At 45.4% G+C, this 15556-nt stretch overlaps 2 protein-coding genes across 3 annotated transcripts in view; both read right to left on the reverse strand.

Moving 5' to 3' along the window:
- HSD11B1 (hydroxysteroid 11-beta dehydrogenase 1) overlaps nucleotides 1-507 on the reverse strand; it is a 71424-nt gene extending 70917 nt beyond the window's left edge. Inside the window, exon 1 of one of the 2 annotated variants that reach the window (XM_072831205.1) lies at nucleotides 355-507. The gene's annotated coding sequence lies outside the window, so the exon portion shown is untranslated. The remainder of the gene's footprint in view (nucleotides 1-354) is intronic. The other variant, XM_072831201.1, reaches the window with a different exon arrangement.
- A 7719-nt stretch (nucleotides 508-8226) lies between these two features.
- Nucleotides 8227-9160, reverse strand: G0S2 (G0/G1 switch 2). Its single transcript, XM_072831214.1, has 2 exons — nucleotides 9005-9160; nucleotides 8227-8881 (listed from the first exon to the last, which is right to left on the reverse strand). Exon 2 carries the CDS (start codon nucleotides 8825-8827, stop codon nucleotides 8540-8542), a length of 288 nt encoding a protein of 95 aa, XP_072687315.1. The 5' UTR covers nucleotides 8828-8881; nucleotides 9005-9160; the 3' UTR covers nucleotides 8227-8539.
- Between the last annotated feature and the right edge of the window lie 6396 nt (nucleotides 9161-15556).

The following is a 15556-nucleotide window of genomic DNA, read 5'->3' on the forward strand; positions in this document are numbered from 1 at the left end:
TGCAACCTTTGTATGATTTTAAAAGAACAGACAGACTTTTTAAAACTATTTTTGCAACTTTTTGTTCCAACCTAACTTTCTGTCCCACAATGATCAGAATGCTCTCGGTGCCAGTAACAGACGTCTTGTTCCATCTGCGTCTTATCATATCTTCCCTCCTACACATTTCAAAGCTCATCGGGCATTTTTTTTTTGACCAGCATTTGACATTGAAATCTCTCTTCAGCACAGACCTCCAGTTTATTCCAATAGATGCATTATTTCAATAGCGGTTTTTTTGATGACCTACTATGTACTAAGCCCCGACACAAATAGTGATGCTATTATATATAATGTGATTTTAAAAAGTCTTACCTTGAGGTTTCAACCAAATTTGGCTTCTTTTTATTGATCTCCTGTTTCCTTTTGCTTCTTTTCTCCCTTTCCCTCCTCCTCTGCCTTCCCTTCTGTTTCATCTCTCTCTTTCTCTGCGGTTTCCCACTCTTTGGGGAGGGGCAGGATTTCCTGCTCCGAAGTTGGTTGGTTTCTGGGAGGAGCCAGAAGACCTGCTTCAGGGCCTGGAACCAGCTGGTCTGCCACCTGATACAAGAAGGTGAAACTCAGGCCAAGGAAGAATGGCCTTCTGCTGGGACAGAGCTTGCAGCCAGGAGGTGCTGGGAGGGGAACCCCGAAGGGAAGCCAGAGTGGGTTAGTCCAGGGCTCCCCAGGGGACAGAGCACCCCAGGGCTGGAAGGGTTGAAAGTGGTCCTAGTTGCCCTGGAGACTTATCCATTACTATTGTTAGCTCCACACAGGCCAGAGGCACACCAGGCCGAACCTCTGTCCCACCCTCAGCGAAAGCTTGAGCTCAGATTGCTGGCTTTGCCTCAAAGGGAAGTACTGAAATAAGAACTGGGTTTGGGCAGATTTTCCTTCCCCACCAGAAGAGACTTTAGGATCCAGTGTGCCCTGTGAGACTGAGACCTGTGTGTCTGTACATTCCTCAGTTATGAACCCCCTAGGGAGTCATCTAAGTGACATAAACAGTTATGGTGATCACATCAGCAGGAGCAGAGAGTAGACAGTAGAGGGGAAGACAGGAGCCTGCCACAAGATCCAGATGGGGCAGGGCCTCCAATAATTCCAGCTGGATTCACATCAATTAATGATGGAGGATCAAACCTCAGTTTAGAGGTTTTGTTCTTTTGGACTAAGGCACTGACAGCAGTGTGCCAATAAAAAGTTCACTTTCTTTATCCATTTATTGATTCACGATTCAACAGATTATTTACTGAGCACCTACTCCATGCCCAGGTAGGAGCTGCGAATAGAGTCAGCCAAACTAGACATAGCCCCACCCTAATGGAGGGTATAATTGGCACGGTCACACAGTGGTGTCTGAGATTTGGGACATAAATTTAGAGGAAGGACTGGAATTGTTGGGTGCTAATGTCTCCCTTGGAACTGCATCACTGGACAGATTTTGGATAGTCATCTTTCTGTTAGTCAAAATGGGACATTGGGTTTTTTCAACAATGTTTTTGCTTGCAATAATCAACCATTAAGTATCCTTCTCTATAGGCTCCCAATTCTTAAAGGATAGGAGACTTCTTAGTCTTGTTTTTCATTCAGGAGACAGTTGTTTTATCTAGGGAACCGTAAGTTCTATTGATTTCTAGCTAATTTACTTTCAAAGGCTCTCTGAAAATGTCTAGCTACAAATTGGACATTTGGGATTTCAATTATTTTTTTCTCTCATTAAATCCCCTAATATTTAAGTCCATTAAAAGAAAGAAAAAAAGAACTGAAAAAGGCAAGTCTCCTTTACTTCAACTGTTGGGTCTACTCCAGAATACTCTTTGAAAATTTCCTGAAGTCTGTTTTCATTTTTATTTAATTTATAATTTTGAATCTTTGTCCCTTTAAAAGAGAGGCTTCTGAAATTGTCTTTTGTACTATATTTTCTATTTTTTTTCTTGCTCTCTTAAGGTACTTTTTTCTCTCATTTTACATGGCTGAGTTATTTAAATTTTTCCTTTCTTTCCTGCTGCTTTTGTACATTTTTTCTCCAGCTGTAGTACTAACAATTATTTGAACTACTTAATGCAGGTCTGTAGTCCAGAGCAATAAGTACCTAATAAAATCCTAAATTATTTAACAAATTTCTACCCGACTTCTTTAGGTGTAGGAAAAAATTTAGTTATAGCTCTTAATGTGGCTCCAGACCAGGGCTTAAATTTAGCTGTTTTTAAAAAAATTCAATTTACTTAAATTGAAAAACAAAACAAAAACTCCTCAAAACAGTTCACCTAATTTCCTTAGGACTGCCTTCTGGTTTAGCAATTTTAGGATGTTATTGCTTTTCCAGAGAAGGTTCTGATGAGAAAGGCTCCTATAGATGGTCAGGTAAAGGGGAGTGGAAAGAAAGAGAAATGAAATGAGAGTGGGTTTCAGAGGGTGTCAGAGTCTTTGAGAGAGACCATGCTGGAATTAGAATGTTGCTTTTTAGGCCTCAGTATGTGAATTAAAGAAGCAAACTATTGACTCTTAAGATTTCTGGAGTTCCTCTTAAATATATTAATTGATTCTGGAGTTCCTCTTAAATGAATTTACTGATTTTGATATGTCAAATGTTCCTCTGCGATGGTCATTGTTATCCTAACTCAAAGATATTGTCCTTTATCAAAGTAAGCACAAGAGCTAGGATTACCAGACAGCTTTATATGGGAAGCAGGAGTTCTTCCAAGAGGAGGTTACAATTTTGACATAGAAGAATCCAAGAAAGATAAAAGAAGCTGTTTAGTAAGAGCATGTACCTGCAAATGGTATCTTGGGTGCCCTTTCCAAGAAAGGTTAGTAAAAGGCCATGCAGTCAATGACCTGACAATGTTTGACACTGGAATACAGACTAAAAGTGACTGTCTTTCACACATTGACAAGACAGAGAATGCTCTCATGAAAGTTTTGCAGGGAACCCAAAGCTAAGTTTGGCCAATTGCCTTTTCCTGAATTGGGAGCCAGGCTAATGAATCCTCAGCTCTGATCCCTTAGGTCTATTTGGATTGGATCAGTGATTTATTAGGCTATTCCTGTGAAACGCTCCCTTATACATACATCAGAAATAAGGTATTTCAGAACAAAACAACAACACATAAGATAAGACTATAATATAGACAAACAAAAGCGAAGGTAAAGTGAGCAGCAGAGGAATAAGCAGTTTAATGACAAAAATAGTTATCAAATGGTGTGCCTCCAAAACAAAAGGTCTAATGAATTATGAGACCTATGTCTAATTACTCAATAGTATACCTCCTAAATAAAATGTCTAATGACCTTATACAAAGGCTTAGGTATAATTATTTACCAGCATGTATACCTGTAAACTAAAATATCTAATTACTTTGTACAAAGACTGATGATTTCGTACAAACACCTACTTGGTTACAAATCATAGACGTGGTGAGAACTCAGTGAAACCACTGGAGTTCAGATTATCATTGGAACTGACTTAGTTGGTAGCAGATATGAAGGATAAATAGAGTTTGGGTACAATGAACCTAGTAAGCATACTTTGGTTTTTGGAAACCCCAAATTCAGAGATTGGCATACTTTCCCAGACGTACGTGGGCTGAATCACCTGTAGAAGCATATTTATTTGTTGACTGCCTGGCACTCTGAAATGTATTTATGTCGTCAGTTAGTTCCTGGTTGGTTGACCCTTAGAGGTGAGGGGCTATCACTGACTGGTTGGCTTATAAAAATGTGTTAACTGAGGCGAGTTGTCATTGATTGAACCAATGAGTTTAAACTGGTTCTGGATACCCTGATTATAGAACAATCAAGCTTGTCCTAAGAATGTGGTAACTGGGGCACCTGGGGGGCTCACTGGTTGAGTGTCTGCCTTTGGCTCAGGTCGTGATCCCAGGGTCCTGGGATGGTGTCCTGATCTGGTTCCCCGCAGGGGGCCTGCTCCTCCCTCTGCCTAGGTCTCTGCCTCTCTGTGTCTCTCCTGAATAAATAAATAAAATCTTCAAGAATGTGGCAACTTTTTAATATTCTCACAATTGATACCAACTATCTGTTTTCATTAGAACATAATGCAAGTTGAAATCTGATATAATACAAAATTACATATTTACCTATACTAATGGATCAGAGCTTTGTGGTGTTTTGTAAAGAATGAGGTAACTAATAAGTGTTTCACTATGACAAAGTTTGAGAACCATTAGGTTCAACCACTAGGTTAAGGTATTTTCTAAGAGGCAAAAAGCATTGCTTTAGATAAACTTAATCAGGAAATACTTCATTATTGGAATTAAATTCATCATCATTTTTAAAAATTCTAGTTAGTTAACATGTAAATTCTTTATTTTTAATAGTTAATAATTTTTTTTATTTTTTAAAGATTTTATTTATTTATGAAAGACAGAGAGAGGCAGAGGGAGAAGCAGGCTCCACGCAGGGAGCCCAACACGGGACTCGATCCCGGGGGTCTCCAGGATCACGCCCCAGGCCAAAGGCAGGCGCTAAACCGCTGAGCCACCCAGGGATCCCCCTGTTAATAGTTTTTAATAGTGAGAGCAAGAAGGAAAATATTTGTAAACATGCTGAGAAAAAGAACGAAGAGGCATTGGAAACAGGGTGTGGATGGTGGGGATGGGTTGAGAGAAGCAGGCTGGAATAGGAACTATATCTCCTATTTGGTGTTTGTTCTAAAAAGAATCTTAGCATCGTATTAATTGGGTGAGACCTCGACCTCAGAGGTCATATGACTAATCTCCTCTCCAGTTTATACCGTCACTGGCAGATGATTTCCAAACTCTTGCTTGCATGCTTTTTTTTTTAAAGAGAGAGAGACAGGCTCCCTGCTGAGCAGGGACCCCCCCCCCCCCAGCCCCCATCCTCAAGTAGGGCTGGATCCCAGGACCCTTCCCCATCCCCAAGCAGGGCTGAATCCCAGGACCCTGGGATCACAACCTGAGCAGAAGGCAAATGCTTAACTGACTGAGCCACCCAGGCGCCCCATCTGCTTGCATGCTTTTAGTCATAAGGAGCTTACTATACGTCACAAGGAAACTCCTTATGTTTTCCATTACTCTGATTTCTTAATGACCTAAGAACCGCTTCCTTGTACTTCTATTTGCTACTTTTCATTCTGCATTTTCAAGCCATGTAAAACAAGTCTGTATTATTGGACTTCACTGGATCGATATGGCCCCCTTTCAACTATCTGGAGGCAATTATTATATGACAGGATTGTATTGGCACTTCTCTACTGGTCTATTCAATTGTTCTGTATGTGACAGGGTTTCTGGATTTTTTTATATGCCCAGGTCCCTCTGACCTGAGTGCGTTTTTGTTCATCAAGGTCTCTCTTGAAATATAACAACGACTATCATTGACTAAATGCGTAGTGTTTGCCAGGCACTGCTGTAAGCACTTTACATGCATTGTCTCATTTGATTTGCAAAATTGCCCCATGAGGGAGGCACTGTTTTATAGATGGGGAAAGAACTTATCTAACTTGCAGAGAGTTGATAAGCAACTTGCCCAAGGTCTTAAAGCCAACAAATGGAGGAGTCAGAATGCAAACCCAAGCTGTCCAGTCTCATTTAACTTTCTTGGTTTCCCACCGACCAGATTGTAAAGTACAACAAGACCACCTCCTCATTCCTTTTTCTGGACATTTCCCTTCTACTAATAAGATGTTAGGGTTTTGTTTGTTTTTCAGCAGACCCTTGTTGGCTTATATTGTGCCTTGTAATCAGTGGAAACCATGTAGGTCTTTCTGTTTTTTTTTTTTTTCTAAGATTTTATTTATTTATTCTTGAGAGACACAGAGAGTGAGGCAGAGACAAAGGCAGAGGGAGAAGCAGGCTCCCTGTGAGGAGCCTGATGTGGGACTCTTTTTTTTTTTTTTTTTTTAGATTTTATTTATTTATTCATGAAAGATACAGAGAAAGAGAAAGAGAGAGAGAGAAAGAGAGAGAGGCAGAGACACAGGCAGAAGGAGAAGCAGGCTCCATGCAGGGAGCCTGATGTGGGACTCGATCCCAGGTCTCCAGGATCACAACCTGGGTCGAAGGCGGCACTAAACCACCGAGCCACCCGGGAAGCCGCCCCGCCCCCCCTTTTTTTTTTTAACAAGAATGTTCTTTATTTGTACAAAGCATTATAATTTTCCTCAGCATTCTTCATTTATTTGTCAACAAACTTTTGACTATATTCATTAAAAAAATTAACAGTGTCAAACTACATACATTCGATTGTACGTATGGGAACATGACCTGAGCCGAAGGCAGATGCTCAACCACTGAGCCACCCAAGTGTCCCACTATCTATGTCTTTTTCACATGATCTGCTGCTAGAATAAGCCTTCATAATTCTGTGGCCCTGCAACTGGATTTTTGGAACTAATTCTGTACAATATCTTCTTCCCTGTTCAGTTTCAATTGGTTAGTTCAGTGCTTGGTTCCAACCTGTTGAGTCCTTTTGAATCCTGACTCTACAATCTCAGCTCTGCATCAGTCACTGAATTGATATGTATACCTTGTCACTTGTCCTACATTGATGATAAAATTGCCAGACAGGATAGGGCCAAGGACCATTTTTAGGAATGGGGATTTCCTGTGTTGGGAGAGGGGCTTCCATCTGGTAACAACCACAGTCTTCTGAGACCATCTCGAAACCTTGATTCTGAAACTATTAAGCAAACCCTCTTTCCTTCCTTTTTTAACCCAGGGCTTCTCCACTTCAGCTCTATTGACATTTTGCACTGGAGAGTGCTTCGTTGTGTGTGCGTGTGGGTGTCCTGTGCATTATAAGATGTTTAGCAGCATCCTTGGCTTCTATTCATAGGTGCTAGTAGGGAGTGCCCCAGTTCCCCTACCAGACAACCAGAAATGTCTCCAGACATTTTCCAGTGTCTCCTGGGGGGACAAAATTGACCCTCCTTCCATTGAGAAGCAATACTTTACCTTTATAGATTACTTGAGCAATCAAGTATTTATTAAGAACCTGTTATTTGCTCAGGACTTAATGAATTCTTTTATTAAAAAAATAATTTGTTTGACAGAGAGAGAGAACTTAAAGAAGGGGAGTGGGAGAGGGAGGAGCAGACTCCTCCACTGAGCAGAGAGCCCCACCTAGGGCTCAATCCCAGGATGCTGGGATCATAACCTGGGGGAAGGCAGACACTTAACAGACTGAGCCACCTAGTTGATGATTTCTATGAACACTAAAGAGGAAGAGGATGATAAGGACCTTGATCCCAAGAAGATTATACTCTATTCCTGGAGGAAGAGAACCCAGATGGGTGATAACCAGTTTTTTCTCCTTCTAACCTAGAGCTTCTTCTTCTTCTTTTCTTCTTCTTCTCCTTCTTCTTCTTCTTCTTCTTCTTCTTCTTCTTCTTCTTCTTCTTCTTCTTCTTCTTCTCCCTTCTTCTTTCTTCTTCTTTCTTCTTCTTTCTTCTTCTTCTTTTTTAACCTAGAGCTTCTTACTATGATTTGAGTTGATGAGGAGGAAGGCTGGGTAGAGCGAGAGGTCCAACTGGGAATATTGGGAGCTTGCCTTCTCTCTTCCTACCAGCTATCGAGTTTTCTTTTTCTTTTCTCTCTCTCTTGTTAAAACACAGAAAGACAGAGGTATCAGCCATACGAGCCTCTGGCCAGGTGTGAGGTGGTGGCAAATAGTTTTTTCTGCCCTAGAATCAATCAGTATCTGCTATTAGTGTACTGTAGCTCAGAAGTTAATTTATCTTCTGATTTTAAAATGCTAAGCCCGGTGGGACTTATAAAAGTTTCTCTCCTGCCACCCCTAACATGAAACAAAAACGAATCCTCAACATACTTCTTTTTTAAAATTATTTATTTATTTATTTATTTATTTATTTATTTATTTATTTATTATAGACAGAGAGAGAGAGAGGGAGAGGGGGGGGGGCAGAGACACAGGAGGAGGGAGAAGCAGGCTCCATGCCAGGAGCAGGATGTGGGACTCGATCCTGGGTCTCCAGGATCACGCCCTGGGCCAAAGGCAGGTGCTAAAGTGCTGAGCCACCCAGGCATCCCCTCAACATACTTCTAAGCATGTAATATGAATACCAGAGTCTGGAACAGTGATGCTGACGGTCAGGCAGCTGCTCTCCCCACAGGGCTCAGCGAAGACCCCCCTTAGCCAGCATGCCCGCCCTCCCTGCTCTCCCTCCCAGGGAAACGTGCCCCTCAGGAATCAGATACGGAGACATACTATAAAACGAATTTTATTTCAAAAATGCAAAATGGGTGGTCGTCGTAAAATAATATAATAATATAAAAAGCATTTCCCCGCCTTCCACCTTAGTGCAAACTGGTAGATGCACCCAAGATAGCCCAAAGGTCATAGATTTTGGACATGTCATCGTGCAATGCTGCACAGCAGCAAAATCACTCCCAACCTCCTCCTGGTGGCTCCACGTGGCAGCTCAGGGCTGAAAGTCAGTGGCTTCTCAGGGCTCGGTCCGGGGGGCGCAGGTCTGCAGGTCTCGGGCCCTGCCCGCGCTGTGGGGCGCTCTCGGCTCCTAGGAGGCGGGGGGCCGGTAGGAGAGCGCGCGGCCGCAGGGCACGGCCCCCCGCGGCTTGCCTCCCTGCAGCCGGGGCTGCACTGCCCGCAGCTCCGCCACCAACGCCTCCTCGTCCCGCCGGCGGCCGGCGGCCGTGAACGGGCCGCACACGGTCCCCACCAGGCCGATCACCACGCCCAGGAAGGCCAGCACGCTGCCCAGCACGTACAGCTTCACCAGCTTCCGACCCGGCCTCCGGGCCACCAGCTCCTGGGCCAGCGGGATCAGCTCCTGCACCGATTCCATCCCGGGGCGCCTGCGGGGCACCTGCGGGGCACCTGCCGGGCACCTGCGGGGCACCTGCGCGGGGAGCGGGCCGTCAGCTCCGGAGGGACGGCTCCGGCCCCCCCCACCCCCGGAGGTCGCGCAGGGAGGGGGGCCGCCCGGCACCCGCCGCGCTCCCCATCCCCCCGCGGGGCTCACCTCGTAGGGGGCAGCGCGAGCCGAGGGCGGGTGGGGGCGCGTCCTCCTCCTCCTCCTCCTCCTCGGGGCCCGGCTCTCCCAGGTGCAGGCTCCGCAGCTGGCGCCTAGGCGGTGCCCCGGGGCCGCTTATATCTTTCCTCCGAGGCCCGCCTCCCGGGCTCCCCTGGCCCGCGGCCCGCGCGGGAGGAGGAGAAGGAGGAGGAAGGGGAGGGGGGAGGAGGGGCGGGGCAGGACCCAGGTGGAGGCGGCACGAGCTGTGCACGCCCGGGTCGCGTGAGCTGGGCGCCCCGGGCGGGGGAGGCCGCGGCGGGGGGTGCAGGGGGTGCACGGGGGGCGGCCAGGCCTCAGGAGGCCCCATTCCGGGGGCGGGGTGCGCGCACCGGTGGGGACATGTCCCACGTGACTCTCCCTTAGTGCTGTGCATGGGCGGCACAGGGTCTGGGGCTGTCCCAATTAGGGCCCCTAATGAGGACATCGCGGGGGAGAGGGAAGACCCTTAGTCTTTGTTCCTAAGGGTGTCGTCCTGGCACAGGTGTGGGGGTCGGGAGGGGAGGGCGACGGGAGGGATCCTGGTGGGAGCCGAGCAAGGTCTGCAGGCTCCGCTGTGCTTGTGATTCTTTCCCCGACTGGTTTTAGTCACAGGTGCTTGCATTGCTAGGGTCACTGGATGGAGAAATATCTATTGAGGGTGCCCTTTGACGCACGTGTGTGTGATGCCTCTGATTGTATTTGTACTTCTGTGTATCATCAAGTCCAAAGTATCCCTGCTCCTACTTGAGAAGTGCACTCGGAGGGGGGTGGGTAGGGGACAGTGAGGATGCAAGGGAGGGGGGGCGGCTGTCCATACATTTCCTGTGCTGGTCCGGAATGCATTAGTTCATGCTCTCAATAGTTACTTGCCACTTCCCTGGGTCTGGGGGTGCCCCAGCATCCTGCGGGCTCAGCTTATACAAACAGGGCCAGAAGGGTGAGAGTAGAGGGTTTGGGTAAGAGCTAAAGAGAGAACTCCTGGGCGGGGGGGGGAGGGGGGGGCACCTGGCTGGCTCAGTTGGAAGAGCGTGTTACTCTTGACCCCTGGTCTTGAGTTCAAGCCCCAGCTTAGGTGTAGAGCTTAGTTAAGACAAAACAAAACAAAACAAAAACCAACCACACTTGGAAGCAAGGGAGGAGAGAAAGATGCATTTTGGCTGAGATTCAAAATCATCACCCCGGGGTGGAGGGTGTAATGATTTAGCTTTGGTTATCCATTTACCACAGTCCGCCAGCAAGCAAGAGGGGAAAAGCAGAGGTAAGTGGGTCAAAGGACTGCAAGCAGCAAAGGGGGGAGGAGAGGGAAATCAGACAGGCCAGAAAATTGTAAAGGTCAGTGATGCAATCTTGCAACAGCCTGTCGAAGTTCGGCTGAGCCCTGTGGAGAGGGACAGGGAAAGGGACAGTTTCAAAGATCAAATGTTTGAGTCCTTGCCAATTTTAACAGTAATCTTTTTGGGGGGCGCTGAGGCAGTTTTCCCAGATAATTCAGTTAAAAAAGACAGCCATTACAACTACCCTTTGTCTTGGCTTTTAGCTGTTAAGGTAGTAAGATCCGTGCGTGCACGCCGATTGGGCAAGTTAACCAGCTTTTGCAAAATTCTGCCTTTTGGTCTGCACCCAAACAGTCAAGGTGATACAGGACCAAATCGGGGTGTCTCCTAGAGGATGGTGTCCCCCGCTCATTGTTCTTTTAATGCTGTCAGACAGGAAATTTCTGCAACAAGGGACCAAGCTGAGATTAATATCACTCTTGGCATTTTCTTTGAATCTTCCTTATGATCGTGGAGAAGTCTCTAATACCTGGCAGAAATGATATGTGAGCCTTCTCCAGGGGTGTGAGTGTGCCAAACACTGTGGCTTCTGGAAGGGTATGTGATGTGAACCTCACTATCAGGGCTTTCACCTCGTTCCTTCTCTGAAGGTGAGTCAGACCAGCTTGGGACCCAAAACTCTGAAATTGACCTCATCATAGGCATTTCCGGTATTTCTATAACTCAAAGACGCAAACCACATGTCTTCCAAGGTCACCAGATCGCAATTTATCTGGGGTTCCCCTTTTTGTGATTTGCTGGGGTAGAGCACATCACTCCCTTGGGTGAGTTCCCCTCTTTCCCTCTTCAGTAATCTGACTTTGACCTCAGACCCTACCATCTTGCTGGTCAGGGTTGGGCAGACTGGGGAGCAGGGGGTATGCATTGGGGTTGCCAGTGCAACTGGTGTTTCTGGTTTAGGGGGTAGCTGAGGCTGAGTAGGAGATGGTGGGAACAGAAGGCTGAGGAATCTGGGGTCAACTTATATTTAGGAATTTCTGATAGCTCCTCTGTCTACGTGGGGAAAGAGAACCCAACTTCTAGGGTAGGGGTTTAGTAGGGCTTGGGAACTAGGCACATGCTTTAACTGTGCTGATGTCACTTTAGAGATGGGAAGCCTTGTGTTGCATCACACAGGCCAGACCAGCGGTAGGGCGATCAGCCATTTCAGTGTGTCTAGGGCTGGGGGGTTTCCCTGAGTGCAAGACTTACAGGGCTGAAAATGGGACAGCTTTGGGCAAACTGGGATAGTTGGTCCCCCTACCCTTGAATCTATCCCTAACATTTAATTGTGCCATTTCTAGGAAGGTAGGAAAGCCCAGTTTAAAATTTATTTATTTTGCTTTCCAAATCCTTTTCTCCCAAACTTTAAATTAAAACAGATACCCAGAGCCATCTGCAGAAAAAACAATCACAGAGGGGCAGCAGGTGGTATTAGAGGTGAGCGAAGAAGAGAGATAGGGCTGTCCCCACAACAGTGCCTTGGAGTTTGAAGGAACAGTGGATAGAGGCCTTTTAGATGATTGGTTGTTTATGAGCCTCAATTATTAGTATTGTTATTTTATTTACAGCTCCTTGCCGCCTACTAAAGTCAATGCCCACCCCTGGTATTATAGGAGGCTGGAGGGAGAGGATCATCCATCATAGGAGATAGGATAAAATCATTTGTAAATCTTACACTCCTTTTTATTTTATTTTTTTAATTTTTTGATTTTCTGAATCCTTTATTTTAAAATATTTTGCTCCATTTCTTTCTTTTTTTTTTGCATATTTTTTATCCTTTTTTTTTTTTTTTTTAAATCCAGTCCTTGAGTTACTTTCATTTCATGTACACTAGTTTTGGAGAGGTTCTTATCTCTCAAATATCAATGGATGATTTTTAAATCTACATGTCTAACCTTTGAGGGAGGGTTAGTAGATTAGAGTTCTAGAGCCTAGACATTTCTGTGGGGGTCTCCTGCTTTTATTACAGGCTTAACACGCTTTAAATAAGACTGCCCATATTCTCTGTACTCTTGCAAACTAAGTCACCTTCTCCATAGCCCTATTGCTAGGGAGTGGCATCTCCATTTTACTTCTTTTCTGGGCTTGAAATACTCTGGCATTTCCTTAGAGAGGCCTTTCCTGACTGTGCTATCTCACCATTCCCTACTCAGTGCCCTGCTTTATTTTTCTTCATAGCACTTAGCCAGCCCCTGACTTTATATTGATGTAACTGTTGCTTTGGTTTTGTGTTGTCTTCCATGATCACTGGAGGTGGATAAGCTTTGGGAGGGCTGGCACTGTGTTTTGTTTTTCACTGTGTCCCCATAGCCCTGTATGATCCTTGGCATATAGTAGATCCTTAATAGGTAACCATGGGATTAATAAATGTCTTCCCCATTGGACTGGTGGGGACTATGTTTATTAAGTTTGTGCAGTCAGACGTTTAGTGGATTCTCAAAAAAGCCATCAGGTTTTCCCCTTCCCTTCCCTTCCCTTCCCTTCCCCTCCCCTCCCCTCCCTTCCCTTCCCTTCCCTTCCCTTCCCTTCCCTTCCCTTCCCTTCCCTTCCCTACCCTTCCCCTCCCTTCCCTTCTTATTCTCTAGGTAGGCTCTGTGTCTATTATGGAGCTTGAACTCCTGACCCCAAGATCAAGAGTTGCACACCGTACCAACTGCACCAGCCAGGAGTCCCATTGTTTTTGTTTTTTGACAGTTTTCTTTTCTCTTTTGTTGTTTTCTCCTCCTCCTCCTTCTTTTTTTTTTTTTTTTTGCCTTTAGTCTTCTCCTCTGTAATCTATCTCAAACACTACCACCAAATAAATCTTCCTAAAATTAAATTTTTATTCTAAATTGCCTGTTTAAAGCCTGGATCATTTCTTATTGCCTACATGGACTCCTGGGTTCTGCACATTGGATTTTAGTTGATTGGTATTCTTGGAATCTGAGACTTCTATGATCTGCTCTTCCCTACTCATTTGACTTTGTATTCCATTCCAGCAAGAGCCCTGTGCTCCAGAGATGGGTTTCTCATGGCCAGAGAAATGGTCCATTCTCATTGTGGCTACCTCACCTTTGCTTATAATCGTCTTCCTCCCTGAAATGCTGTTCTCTTCCCACTCTGTCTTCCTTCCTTCAATTCATCTGCTCCAAGAAGCCAGCAGCACACCCTGCTCTCTCTTTTCTTTGAATTTCAGCTGCTTCTGTGGCTCGTCCTGCACAGATTGGCACTGCACCGTGTACTGTTCTATACAACTGTCTCGTTGTTCCCTGTGGGCTTGCCCTGTCTCTATGAAAGACCAGATCTTTGTACCTCTCATGGTGCTAATGTGTAAGAGGGCCTTAATCAATACTAGTTACATTGACCTGAAAGTCAGTATTGAGATAGAGATTGCAAAATGACGAGACTCTCTTGGGTGGTTATTTTAGGCACTGTGGCTCGTCCTTGGCTCAGAGCCTTGGGGTTAAAATTGCTCAAGACCTGGCAGCTTGGCTTGGTTCCTTCCACTCTGGCTTCCTCACCTTTCACTTGCACTCCCAACTTAGTGTCTGACATTGCAGCGATTGGCTTACTCTGGAGCACTCCTCCCGCCTGCTCCTGGGACCTCAGGGCCTTGACAAATGAATACCGATGAACAGCCTGCTCGGAGACATTTTACTTTAGTCCCTCATGGCTTCTGGCCAAGCAGAGCCACTATCTGCTGGACCATGCAAGATGTGCTGGGAGCAGCAGCACCCTACTGCCCACGTCCCACTTCTGAATCGCACTACTCTACTTTCTAAGTTTGAGTCAGCAGGGAGTCTTCCCCAAGCTCAAATGCCAGCTAGACTTAAGGGTATAGGGCTCTGGAGTCAGACAGACTTGGGTTCATTCAAGACCTGGCTCTTTTTACCGGGCTCTGACCTTGGACAGGTGGACTTAACTTCTCTAGTCATATCTCCTTGTCTGTAAAATGAGGGTAATGATCACACCTTTTTTTTTTTTTTTAAAGATTTTATTTATTTATTTATTCATGAGAGACATAGAGAGAGAGAGAGGCAAAGACACAGGCAGAAAGAGAAGCCAGGATCCCGGGATCACGACTTGAGCCTAAGGCAGATGCTCAACCACTGAGCTACCCAGGCGTCCCAATCACATCTATTAAGTGAGGTGTGGTGAAGCCTGAATGAGGCGGAGCCCTGGAAAGGGCTTAGCAGTCTGGCACAAATGAAAGCAATCAATACATGTTATTGATTCAATCATTATTCTGTTGTCTTTGCTGCTCACGTCAGCAATTCTTGTGGTTCTTTGTCCCCATGAAGGTCATTCACATTCTTTAGGTGACATCTAGGCAACAATAAGGTCCAAAAACATTTGTTGAAGCCGTGTATCTGATACTGTGTTAAGTATAGTTAAAGAAAGAAGAATACCACATTGTTTTTGTCCTCGTGAAGCTCAGAGTCAAGGAGAGGATTCAGAGATTAAGGACGTTATTACAATATACTAGAATAAGCACAATAATAGAACTATATACCGGGTAAACCAATAGAGTAGAATGAGCAATATATTGACTGGTTCAGTTCGGGGAAGAGAAGGTCAAGGAAGGCCCAAGAGTGGATGATGCCTGAGCAGCTGAGGGTATTAAAGGATGGATGATGATGTTCACTAGGTGACTCTGGGAGGGAGTGGGGCCTCAGGGTTGGGGGAGGCCTGCAGTGAGAGACAGCTGCATATAAAAAAGGATAGGATGCCTGAGAATACACTGCATGGTCAAAGAGAAGTTAGATGAGATTGGGGTCAGGGCATAAAGGATGGGTTTTGGGAAATAGCAGGAACTGAGGAGGAAGCAGTAGGCAGGAGCCATAATGAACAATTATGTAGATGATCACCTATGTATGTGATATCTAGGAACTATTGGCCACTTCCCTCTTCTAGAAAGACATTCTTGGCTTCTATGTCATCATATTCTAATTTTCCTTCTATTCTATTCTGGATACTCTTTAGGTTTTTTTTTCCCCCTCACTTTTGCCCCCCCCCCCTTTTTTTTAGGTAGACTCCATACCCAGCGTGGAGCCCAAAGTGGGGCTTGAACTCATGACCCTGAGATCAAGACTTGAGCTGAGATCAAGAGTTTGACACTTAACTGACTGAGCCATTCAGGTGCCCCAATCCTTTTACCTTTTATATGATCTTTAAATATCAGCAGTTCTCAAGACTCAGTCCTGGAACCTCTTTTTAAACTCTACAT

Source organism: Canis lupus, chromosome 6 (genome assembly GCF_048164855.1).
Source record: "Canis lupus baileyi chromosome 6, mCanLup2.hap1, whole genome shotgun sequence".
Lineage (NCBI taxonomy): Eukaryota > Metazoa > Chordata > Mammalia > Carnivora > Canidae > Canis > Canis lupus.